Source organism: Callithrix jacchus, chromosome 6, assembly GCF_049354715.1.
Source record: "Callithrix jacchus isolate 240 chromosome 6, calJac240_pri, whole genome shotgun sequence".
NCBI classification, from domain to species: Eukaryota; Metazoa; Chordata; class Mammalia; order Primates; family Cebidae; genus Callithrix; species Callithrix jacchus.
This window is the reverse complement of record NC_133507.1, coordinates 47482501-47495467: the sequence shown is the minus strand read 5'-3', so window position 1 is coordinate 47495467 and position 12967 is coordinate 47482501. Positions and strand designations below refer to the sequence as shown.

At 35.2% G+C, this 12967-nt stretch overlaps 1 protein-coding gene across 11 annotated transcripts in view; it reads right to left on the bottom strand.

Moving 5' to 3' along the window:
• The window catches only part of CERKL (CERK like autophagy regulator), a 135102-nt gene that overhangs the window by 32452 nt on the left and 89683 nt on the right, over window positions 1-12967 (bottom strand). For 8 of the 11 annotated variants that reach the window (XM_035304357.3, XM_078327213.1, XM_035304354.3 and 5 more), the window contains 2 exons: window positions 12410-12473; window positions 5322-5464 (listed from right to left, as the gene is read on the bottom strand). The exons of the other annotated variants lie outside the window; for them this stretch is intronic. In XM_035304357.3, the coding sequence (XP_035160248.1) occupies window positions 5322-5464; window positions 12410-12473 (207 nt within the window). The remainder of the gene's footprint in view (window positions 1-5321; window positions 5465-12409; window positions 12474-12967) is intronic. 11 annotated transcript variants of the gene reach the window in all.

The window sequence follows — 12967 nt, the reverse complement described above, 5'->3', positions numbered from 1 at the left end:
CACAAATATGTTTATTGCAGCATTATTCACAATAGCAAAGACTTGGAACCAAACTAAATGCCCATTAATGGCAGAATGAATAAAGAAAATGTGGCACATATACACCATGGAATACTATGCAGCCATATAAAAGAATTAGTTGATGTCCTTTGCAGAGACACGGATGAAGCTCTGTCATTCTCAGCAAACATAGGAACAAAAAAACAAACATCACATGTTCTCACTTATAAGTGGCAGTTGAACAATGAGAACATATGGACAAAGGGAGGGGAACATCACACACCGGGGCCTGTCAGGGGAGGGGGATAAATACCTAATGCATGTGAGGCTTAAAACCTAGATAGCAGGTTGATAGGTGCAGCAAACCACCATGGCACATGTATACCTACGTAACAAATCTGCACATGTATTCCAGAACTTAAAAATATGTAACAAGAAATTTAACCAAAAACTTGAAAGGCCTGTACACTGAAAACTAAAAATATTGATAAAAGAAACTAAAGATGACACAAATGCTGAAACCCCGTCTCTACTAAAAATACAAAAAAAAAATTAGCTGGGCATGGTGGCGCATGCCTGTAATCCCAGCTACTCAGGAGGCTGAGGCAGGAGAATTGCCTGAAGCCAGGAGGCAGAGGTTGCAGTGAGCCGAGATCACGCCATTGCACTCCAGCCTGGGTAACAAGAGCGAAACTCTGTCTCAAAAAAAAAAGATCATCACATGTTCTCACTTATAAGTGGCAGTTTTGTTATAAGTTATAATAAGTTTATAACTTGTTAAAGTTTTCATACCACCCAAAGCAATCTACAAATTCAATGCACTCCCTATCACAATTCCAAAGGCTTTTTTGGGGGGGGGGGGTACAGAAATAGAAAAAAACATATAAAAGTTCCATGGAACTATAAAAAACCCAAGAAACCAAACCAGTATAGAGGCATTACAATACCTGACCTCAAAATATACACCAAAATAGCAATCAAAACATGGTACTAGCGTAAAAGCAGACACATAGACAACTGGGACTGAATACAGACCCTGGAAATAAACCCAAGTATTTATGGCCAACTGATTTTCAACAAAAATGTCAAGAAAATTTAATTGTGAAAGGACAGTCTTCAAAAAACGGTATTGAAAGAACTAGATAGCCACATGCAGAAAAATAAAATTAGAAGTTTATCTCACACTATATAAAAAAAAACAACTCAAAAAGCTTAAAGACATACATGTAAGACCTGAAACCATAAAACTACTAGAAGAAAACATGATCTAAAATCCAGAAGTGTTTCAGATTTCAATTTTTCAGGTATTTGTATATACATAATGAGATATCTGGGGGATGGAACCCAAGTCTACACATAAATTTAATTTTATACATCTTTTACATATAGCCTGAAGATAATTTTACATAATATTTAAATGTTTTTATATGAAACAAAGTTGTGACTGCAGTTTGATTGCTACCCATCACATGAGGTGTGGAATTTTCCAGTTGTGGCATCATGCTGGCACTCAAAAATTTCTAATTCTGTAGCATTTTGGAGTTTAGGTTTTCAGATTAGGTCAGCTTGGTTCTACCTTCAACTCATAAAATCGGAATGTGTGTGGACAAGGGAAGACCCAGGTGTCTCTGTTTTAGCAAGTTCACAAGGTGAGTCTATGAACCCTAAGTTTTGAGAACAAGTAGTATAGAAACCTGTTACTCTGTGGCTCTTTATCCAGGCCTTTCCGGTGATCTTGCGGCCCTCAAGTCTGGCCTTTGACCATATAATTGCTAATAAATCTGGAAAGGATTGGTAAGAAAGGATGAAACAAGTCAATCCATTGTGCTTCCCAATCAGATTTGTGGTAAAGGTTTTGGAAGAGGACACATACTTAGAGTGAGATATTTAGGATTATCATGGATTACAGTACTCCATGAAACAAATTTCTTCCATTACCACGGTTAATTAGGAGTAGACCATAAAAGCAGTCCTCTAGAAAGATTATTTAAAAACATAATATCATGTACAATAGAGAATGACACATAGCATGACTTAAGAAAATAAAGACTGTTTATTCCCTGTGAGTTTGAAGTACGCTGAGTATGCCCAAGTACAATTTCTTTTTAGAATGCTAAAGATGGCTTTAAAAAATGTTTATGTCCTCTCAGGCTTTGCAACTTTTCTCTAATTCTGTAGAAGTTGGCAGGGATAACAGACATGACTAGAAGTAGGAAAATTATTTTAGTCATTGACTACTCATTAATCTGTACCTTAGTCTTTAAATGTGGTTTTGACACTCTGAAGAAAAAAAGAAAGTTTATGAGAAAGTGTATGTAAAATTGCAAAATGATAGATTGTTCTATATTTTGTTGGGATAATCTGAAAGATGGATTACATTTTGTTTCAGGAAATTGCACTCTATTTGAAAAGATGTCTACATGCCAAAAGAACATGCTGCTCACATAAATAACAATGGTGTAATTTTAATGTTCTCACAAAAGCTATAAATGTTCTACCTCAAGGTAAACATTTTAATTAGCCTGAAAGTTATTTTTCTTAACACTACCAGAAACTTTGCCCACCACTCCCTCCCCAGAGCTGCTAAAATGTTCCAAATACAAAAAGTAAGGACAGAAGTAGCAGCTCATGTAAAGAATTACTGATGAAATACCAGGCAGAAACTGCAGAGGCAAAAAGAAAAAAAGGAAAAAAAAATCGTCCTTGGAAGTGCAAGCACTTCTGCAGAACAATTAACTTAATTAACCAGACACCATGAATATTCATAAGGTTGTTAATGTCTCCCACATCCAAACAGATAAATGTGATGTAATGACTTCCTAGTCAAGCATATCTAAAATTCTCATGAAAATGGCACCTACACTTTGGTTCTCTGCCTGAAATATCATAGAAATTAACAGTCCCTCGGCAATATTTTATTCTCCTCAAATTAATTGGAAAGCATGAATGTATTTACGCAAACTCTATAGGAATATATGGTTCACAGCCATCAGTATGTGGATTGAGCCTTGTTTTACAACAACTGGATTGCTTTTTTATTTTTATGTCCTCTCAGCTTTTCTCCATTCCCCCTCCCCCATTTAATCAGAGTCTCTCAGTATAGTTCCTTAGCACCAGTTCCCATAGCAACAAACACCATTCCTAATGGCCAGCAGTTCAAATACAGGCTTCCCCACATCTGATCCATTTGAGTCTGACCATAATTCAGCGGCTTAGTCTGTTGGCACAGTGGATTAATTTACTAAACACTCTCCCTCTGGGTGTCTCTCTCCAGGAGGCAAATGGCTTCAAAGGCAGACTGTCTCATGTTCAGCTTGAAAACTTCCTGCCTAGTTCTTGTTCCCATTCTCTATGTAAAGCCCTGACTAGGCATAGAGTCCTCATATTAAATATATCCCACACATGACTTTCTCCTCCTATTAGAAGGAATTAGAATGCTAGAACTCCTATACAATGACCAGAGTTTTGGCAGCATACTGTGTCTTTTAAATAAGACTTGTTAAAATAGCATTACTACAAACATCCAAAGAACACATAAAATGCTCCTCAAACCAGAAATACTCTTAAAAATTATAATAGTGATAAAACTCAATGTTATTCCTTTATAACATCCAAATTACATACAAAAAACATAAACATAACCACCAGTTTTTTATAGGCAGCTACCCAATTTATGTCAAATGCTCACCTGTAGGGACACCTATCTTTCTATTTCTGATGTAAGGCAGTCAGGGAATGACCTTGGGAATTTAAGTATTAAGGAAGACAAACAGTGTCCTAAGCACATCCACTTGGCATGGAGGGAAATGTTGGAAAGGTTCCACCATTATATTCAGAATTACTAAAGTAAAACAACAACGTCAAGAAATAAAATGTCATGAAAAGATAGCCCAAAATACATTTTTTTCTCTTTGTGTTAAAATCATCTTTTTGACGTCTACTTAGAAACCATTTGAGGTTTTCCTATACTCCACAATTATCAGAATATATTTGAATATCTCCCTCCTTTTAAATTCTGGCTTTTCAGAAAGACTTTATACTCTAAAAGGGTATTTGGATATCCTGTCCTCTGTTAATTTATCAAAAAGACTAAATTTACTAAAATCCATACAAAATGAATAGGGTTATCAAAATATAATTTTTTTCCTTATTTTCTATTATCATAGGGAAAAATATTCTGTTTTTAGTGATGTGTGACTTTTTAAATGAAAATATACTTTCCTTCACTATCATTTATTTAAATAATTTGGGATGAGTGACTGTATAATACAATCAACTTTTGAATGATGTTTTCCTCTTTTCTGAACCACAGTATTGCTCTAATGGTTCTCTCTATCTCTGACCTCTATTTTCTCCTGCCCCCATCCTCTAATCGTTCCACACACTAAGGCAAAATGAACCCTCCTAGAACAAGCTCCAATCAGGTTGCCCCCTGCTCTGAAATATCCCATTATTTCCTACTGCTTATCAAATACAATTCAGAGCAATTACTGTGGCATGCAGGAGCCTCCATGGTTGGGTCTATTTTGATACCATTATCTCCCGTTGAATGGCCTTTTCACTAGTCCTCAAACACTCCTGGGTTTTGCCTTTGTTTTATTATTTTTGCAGCCAAGAAAATAACTCATTGTCACCTTTTCAGGCCAGCTCCAACCCATTTTAAGACCTAATTCAAGTGTCATTTACTATATGAAGTCTTGTTTACATTCATTCACTTAATAGGCTTCACTGAGCATCACTGTGGCATAGTCTATTCTAGGTGCTGAAGAAATGGCAGTGAGTGAAAAGATAAAATGCCTCACCCTTAAGAATCACACCCTTCCAAACCTTATCCTTCTTCCAGTCACAAGTAATCCTGGCATTCTCAAGGTTATCTGGTTATACTTCAATTATGCAAGTTACCATATTCATCTCATATGGAATTATAAGCAGCTAGACTGGAGTGGCCCTGTTTTGAAACCTCCTACCTGGTACTGTGTAATCATTATACCATCTTATGGGAAGGGAGAAGAATAACCATTCCATATACTGAAAGTTTAACTATATATTAAACCCTTTACTAACCCAAAGGTTAGTACTACAATAACCTTGTGATAAAGTGAATTATATATGTGTGATCCCTATTCTACAGATGAGAAAAATAAGCCTCTAAGAGATTAAATGACTTGTCATGAATCTCACATTTGATAGTGGGGATGCCAGAAGTCTGGATCTTTCAAAGTCTGTTCATTAACTCTGTGTTATGCTCTCTAGGTGTTAGGAAGTAAGAAAGGAAGTGAGAGAAAAGCGTCAGTTTAATGAATCTGTAGCCACTCCCTTGCCTGCTGGTATTAAGCCAAGTGGAAGCTGTGCTCTGACAGGTGTCAGGATTCGGTCTGTTTCCATCCCAGCATTCTTCTGGGCTCTCAGAAGCAAAGCATGGGCTACTTCACTAGCAGATCCATCTCCACCAACACAGACAACACTAGAAAGATATCAATTAAGCAAAGAAGGCAAAACTTCAGAATGATTGGTAATAATTCATGAAATCTAGACTTCAATATAGTTTACCAATTTGTAGTGTATGTGCATGACTACTCACATGCTCCTGCAAACGTGTTAGTACATGTCAATGCATAAGACACAAACACTAAATAGGTAAAGTTTACGTCACAAACATAATAACTAGATAATTCCCTATAGACAAAATAACTTTAAGTGTGGTAAAAGATATGAAAACATTTGAACATATTAACTCACATCTGACCAGTGTTTTGCTCTGTTAACATCCCAAACCATAACATTCCCATTTTGTTTATGTTAATAATACTGTCATCTGCAGTTCATTCCACTAACACCAACCAAAGTCATAATATCCTAATTCTCAATAAAGCTCTGAAAAGACAGATAGCAATAAAAAATTATATAAAATATGAAGCTTTAAGAAACTGCTAATTATCATTAATATATGAATGTAGTCATTACAAACCCGATCTAGATTTCATCTTGACATTTTTGCTATATGGTACTTCTAGATTTAATGTTATTAGCCTTTGATCCTAGGTAGTACGACTAGTATATTTTTTAAGATTTTATGTTAAGTAGACTATGGGGGTGGAATCCAGGAAAGTAACATAAGATACCAGAAATTCGTTTCATAATCATTTGTGTTCAAAAGAGGCAAAATATTCTTATGTATTAAACTGTCACCAATTTACCAAATGGAAAGTAGATTTTTGCCTCAGTGAAAGCAGGTGTCACAACTCAAGGGCTCCAAGGGTCCAACAGGAATGGAAGAGTAGGCTCAATCTAAAGGGGCAGCTGCTTCATCGCTATGGCCCGCTCATATCACGTGGGAGGCCTAAGGGAACCAGATCTGGTTTTTCTAGAGAAGCCAGAGATTCCGATTTAAGGCTGAGTCTCCCAATTTGTAAATATTAGCAACTAGCATTCAATACATTTTAAAACACTGTATTTCCAACAAAACTGCCTATGGACCACAGCCAGCAATAGTTATTGGTTCTCTAAGTTTAGGAAGCTCTGGAGGGTGGTGATGAGAGGCTGAAAGTGTCTTTTCAGTTGGTTCCCACCATCTGCCCTTCTAGTCCCCATCTTCCTCATCCCACTAGCTCCACATAGCCTGGATATTTAAGTCTACACTCATTAGAAGACTCAAGATATGACTCAGGTCATTTTTGATTAGGTGCATTTTTTTCTTATGTCTAAACTAATTCCAGAGGTTCACAACGTGACCTATTCAGAGAAAAGGAATGATATTTACTAAGGACAAACTATATATCAGGCAATATGTTTATTAATTTATATTATATCCTCAGAAGTCTGCGAAATAGGTAACAGCAGCATCTTCATAAATGAAAAAACCAAGGTTTGATTTGAAACTTACCTGATTTCAAAAATCTCTATGAGATTTCTAATCTATGAAATTAAATGTAACTCTTGATCCATGCCTGTCCTCATGCTGATATATGGGTGTAACCAAAAAGACTCTATGAAGTCATATAATTTAGCACCAAAGAACCTAACCCTTATATACATAAGATGGCAACACTTAACTCCTAGAATATTGAGTACAATTATAGCATCATCCATATTGCTAGAGTTATTAGAGGTGACCTCTCTATGAGCATGTTCTGAAACATCTGAAGTTTTGTCATAATACATTCTGTGTTAAATCTTTGAAACTAATACAAATGACAATTATAACAATAAAGAAATATTTAGCAATTACTATATATCAGACATTTTCCTTAGCATTCTCCATGTATTAACTCATTTAAGCGGAAAAATAATTGTATGCAATAGGTACTATTACCCTCAATTTACAGATTAGGAAACTAAAGCATAGAAAGATTAAGTAACTTTTTCAAGATTGTACCAGTAGGAAGTAATAAAACAGGGGTTTGAAATAAGACAATTTGGCCTTAGAAACTGCAATATTATTCAATATATTAGATACCTTTTCTATATGTGAAACCTAGTAAAATAGCCTTACGAAAATTTTATTTTGAAAAACAGTTTAACAGTAGAACAAATGTGAAATTAAGTGAACTTATTTATGTTAATAACTATTCAATCATTAAGAACTTGTTCAGGTACAGTGACTTAATATAGGAAATAAGTTTTGAAAAACAAAAATAAAATTCTAAGTCCTCCAACTAACTGAATGGATTCTCCCTTCTTAGCCAAGAAGATCCCAAAGAAAATCTGAAAAACTAGTTCAGGTTGTAACAGGAACGGAGGTTGGATATGCCTCCTTATACCTTCTTGTCTTTTGGAGTTTAGGTGCAACTGACCAGCACTGACATTAAGATATAGATCACAAAACTGACAAAACAGACTTTGTAGCAATAAGATCCCCAACTCCAACCTGACTCTGGCATAGCATTAAATAAAAGATAGCAGGCCCTAGAGGAAATCAAACTATTTTATGCCAAAATGTATTTTGTTGACGTATTTTGAGATGGTCCTGCTAAGCCATCATTTGCAGAGAAATTTGCATTCTATAGAGAATCTCCTTCCCTTTCCAGGTCTTTTCCTGATCCGGGAGAGGTTAAACTAAGAGTGTGATAGCTTTTAAGGTCTAACAAGAGATACTGACCATCTATTCTCTCTGAAGCCTGATATCTAGAGGCCTCGTCTACATAATAAGAACCTGTGCTTCCACAACCCCATTTATCCTCATATTTATTTTTAATTTTATTTGAGAATGAGTCTTGCTCTGTTGCCCAGGCTGGAGTGCAATGGCGTGATCTCAGCTCACTGCAATCTCTGCCTCATGGTTCAAGCAATTCTCCTGCATCAGCCTCCTGAGTAGCTGAGACTTCAGGTGCATGCCACCAAACCTGGCTATTTTTTGTATTTTTAGTAGAGATGGGGTTTTGCCATGTTGGCCAGGCAGATCTCAAACTCCTGACCTCAGGTGATCTCCCTCTTTGGCCTCCTAAAGTGCTGGGATTACAGGCATGAACCACTGTTTCCAGCCTACACAACCCCATTTATTTTAACTCAACCATTTCTTTGTGCTGACTTCAAATCTTTCAAAAAAGCTTAACTTTTCAACCAACTGACAACCAGAAAATCTCTGAATCTACCTATGACCGGTGAGCTCCCCTCCCAACCAGGACCATGATGTCCCTCCTCTCTGGACCAAACCAATGTATACCCTACATATATTACGTCTTTGTCTATAACTTCTGTATCCCTAAAACGTATAAAACCAAGTTGTAACCCGACTACTGCGGGCACATGTTCTCAGGACTCAGACTGCGTTAGGCCACAGTCACTCGTATTTGGCTCAAAATAAACCTCTTTAAATAATTTACAGTTTGGCAATATTTTACAGTTTGGCATTTTTCATCGACGGCTTCTTACCAAAATGTCACAGGAATCTAAATACTACAAGAAGGGCAAAAAGCAAAATATTCAATCATTTATAGAGTTAATCACTCTTGAGTCACTCTAAAACATAAATCTTAGAGTAACTAATCCTTTGCATGTAACAAATCTTGTTTTTAAAATAAGTAAACTCTTTGCCATGGCTCCAAACAGAATGATTTTGTCTAGAAAAGTAAAACTGAGTGATAATATATGTCCGTTTTTAACGAGTGATAAAGATTTTTTAATGGATGTTTTTCTACATCTATGAACCCATCATCTATGAAATGTTGACTATAATATTGAATTTCTGATGCACAGTTCTTTCCTTTCTGGACAATAGATTTTTTTAAATCTTGCTAAGTAATACAGATATGTTCTATCTAGTAAAATGTCAATATAATCCAAATAATGTCTAGATCATTACAGGCCTAATTAATGGTGAAATGAACAAGAGAAAAAAAATGTAATTCAACAAATTTTTTTAAATTGTGAAACAAATATTAATAGCAAAGAATTCATATATTTATAATTGCATAAAATCTACAGATTTTTAAAACTATTATCACACTTATAAATGCAAGTGTTACTGCTTCAAGTCTCTGCAGCTGATATTCTTTTATTTTCCTTCATAAACTTACTCATGCCAGTAAAATTGGGAGCAATATAAATCTGAAGCTCCTACAAGGTTTAACTGTATCTGAGAGTGTTTCCTAGGACACACAGCAGTGGAGAGCCAGATGTCATAAGTACTGATACACTGTTTCTTCTGGGTTTAGAAATGTCACAAAACATCTCATAGAAACATATGTAACTCATTTAAAAAAAAAACTCCAGAATCTTAGCAAATAGCATTTCTTAAACATTACTTACCAAATCATTTTGATTTACTAAATACTAAACACAGAATCTTTCTTGGCTCTTAACTTCTTCAGCCTGTATCTAGAAACCAAATTATTAGGTGATTTCCTAATCACTTCCTATTAATAGTTCCACTAGTATCAGATGGAGGTGCTTCAGGCTAAAGTTCTTAAAGAAATATGAGTCTGTCTCTCATCAGAATGTCATAGCATTTTGGGGTTAACCTTCTCCCATCTCTGTACCTTTTCTATAAATTTCCCCCAAAATTTTCCTATAGCCACTCTTTAGAGCAGGTTCAGGAATAGAAAACTCACCAATGTAGAATATTCCATTTTTCAAGTAATTTTACTTTCAAGAGAATTGTTCCTTTGAAATACCTGAAGAAACTATATTATTCTCCTCATATACCTCTCTATGTAATTCTAAGTACAGTGACTTAAAAGTGCCATTTTTTTTTTAAGATAATGACCCCAACGACCATATCAACTTCTACTGGGAAAACTAAACCCACAAAAATAAATAACTATTTAAAGTGGTCCCCAAACTTTTTGGCACCAAGGACTTGTCTGGTGGGGAGATAATTTTTCTACAGACTGGGGGGCAGGGTGGGAAAGGGATGGTTTTAGGATCAAACTGTTCCATCTCAGATCATCAAGTATTAGATTCTCACCCAGAGTGTGCAACCTACATCCCTCGCATGCCCAGTTCACAATAGGGTTCACATTCCTATGAGAATCTAATGCTGCTACTGACCTGACAGAAGGTGGAACTCGGGCAGAAATGTTCCCTCTCCTGCCACTCACCTCCTGTTGTGCCTCCTTATTCTTAAAGGCCATCGACTGGTACCAGTCTGCAGCCTGGGAGTTGGGGACCCCCAAATTAAAGAATCTTAGAACACAGATGACTTTCAGAAGAAATTTGAAATTACTGTAAGTCTGAAATAAATCAACATGCCATAGAGTTTAGGAACAGTTACATAACCTAACTCAATTCAAATAATGTTTAGGCCAAACTATTTGGTTTTTAAAATGTGAGTTATAACTGAAAAATCTATAATCTTTTAGTGTTACACTGAAAAATAACCACTATAAAAATAAATAAGGATTTATAAAAAATAAACAAGGATTAAATTTACTGTAAAAAATAAATAAGGATTAAAGATGTTCCAGTAAAGAGAAAAATATTACTATACTATACTTCAAGAATAGTCTTTCTTCATTCTGCAAAATTCTTTTCATCCCATTACCCAGTACAAATACCAGTAAAACATATTAATAGATACTACATTCAAAAGAACACTTTATAATGCTGCTGTGTAAGACCAAGTTTAATATTTGTGATATCTTTATTCTCCTTCTTTATCTAATCAAGTTTTGAAGCAGGGACTCATTTGCAGTGCAGCTACCTTAATGTACTCATGAGGCCTAGTGAGGAACTATGTAGTATGTTAGAATAGGTAGTTAGTGGGCATGATTCCCCTAAGTACTTTTCTTAAATTGTATACTTGTGGGACAATTTTCTAAACGAAGCCTGTTAATGTTTTTGTCTACCTCTAAGTATAAGGTTCTGAAGTCGTCTCCTACCCCGCATTTTTGATTCCCAATACTTACCTAACATTGCTATGAAGTTTACTTCCCTCAACTAAGTTCCTTTTGAAAAAATCATGTTTTACTTACCAAATTTTCTTTCTCACCAACTATTGTTTTCTCCTCATCCAAATAAATAAATGAATAAGCATTTCTGAAAAACCGCCCTGCCAATGCTCCACTTTGATGGATCGCTTCCCTCCCCAACACATTCAAATCATTATTTGGGAAGGTTAATGCCTTTCACTTTGGTGAAAGTACAGAACTAACTGCCTTTCCTGACCTTACAGGTCTTTGCCCCTGCTCATCACCATGTAACACAAATAATTCACACTCTTGTCACCTTTTTAAACTCTCAAATATCTACTCTTGGAAAAAAATCTTCCCTAGAGGAATATAATAAGTTTTAGTCTTACAAATCAATTGAACACTTTAGCAAATTGATTCACCTAATTTTAAAAAATGGCGGTGAAATTTATATCACTTGCCTTGGTTCTAATGCTTGCATGCCAGTGAAGAATCTCTGTACACTCCAATGCATTGCAAACAATGGTTTCTAATGCCCACTGTGAAAAACATACCTATATTATAGTCACTACATTATGAGATAATTAAAATTATTTCTTATTATTTCAGAAAATAATATATGTATTTTCTTGCATTTATAAAATATCTACTCTCAATCTATCACAGACAAATTAACTAATGGGTAGCTATTAAACCTATCAATTAATCTGCAAAAGAGGATCATCAAATAGTTCCTCCATGTGGCCAGTATAACATCCATCAGTGCTTTTTTAGATACATGGTAAAAGCCAAGAATTATAGATGTAAATGTATGCACATTAGTAAGTGTAGGGTAGTACACTGTCATTTCCCAGTACTTATAACTAGATTCCTCTCATTGCTTTCCTATACCAGATCCTGAGAGGTAGATGATCATGTCATATTATCATCATTAATTATTATTACATAGATATGAAGAAGAAAGAGCTGTAAATGTTAGGTTTCAAATATATGTCTAAAAACTAGTGAAAGCATTTAATACATAAACTATATGATACATACTGATTAATAATATAACCTACCCATCAAATCCCTGGAGTTCACATTCCTTGAGCAGTGACAGAGCGTGCCCTTCATATTCCATTACTATTAAAAAAAACACACACACACACAGACATACACAAAGTGAAAGTTTTAAACAATGATCTACAATTTTTAACTTGTTCTGGCAAAATAATATGATAAACATATGGCCTAAACATATGGCCAATTCTTAAAACAACATTTATTCTTGAATATTTATATTTTAATCATGGGCAAGAAGATTAAGTATAGTGGCCTGATGTGTTTTATAGCTTTAGGTAAAAGACCATATATTTGTTTCAACTACATAAGTCATTTGGGATATCCCACACATAGAGGTTACAGAATTTATCTTGGTGCCTGTCTGTTTAGTATTCCCTAAATAAGACACATGCCCTTTAAATCAGAGGCTTAGGAGCAGCAGTATTTTGAAAATAAAGCATATTAGCTGGCATTGAACAGTCAATGTTAAATCGGTTTGGCAACCTTACATGAATAAATTAGTCGAAAGGTTAGTAAGATTTACAAACCAGAAGAATGTGTACTGAAACTGTTGG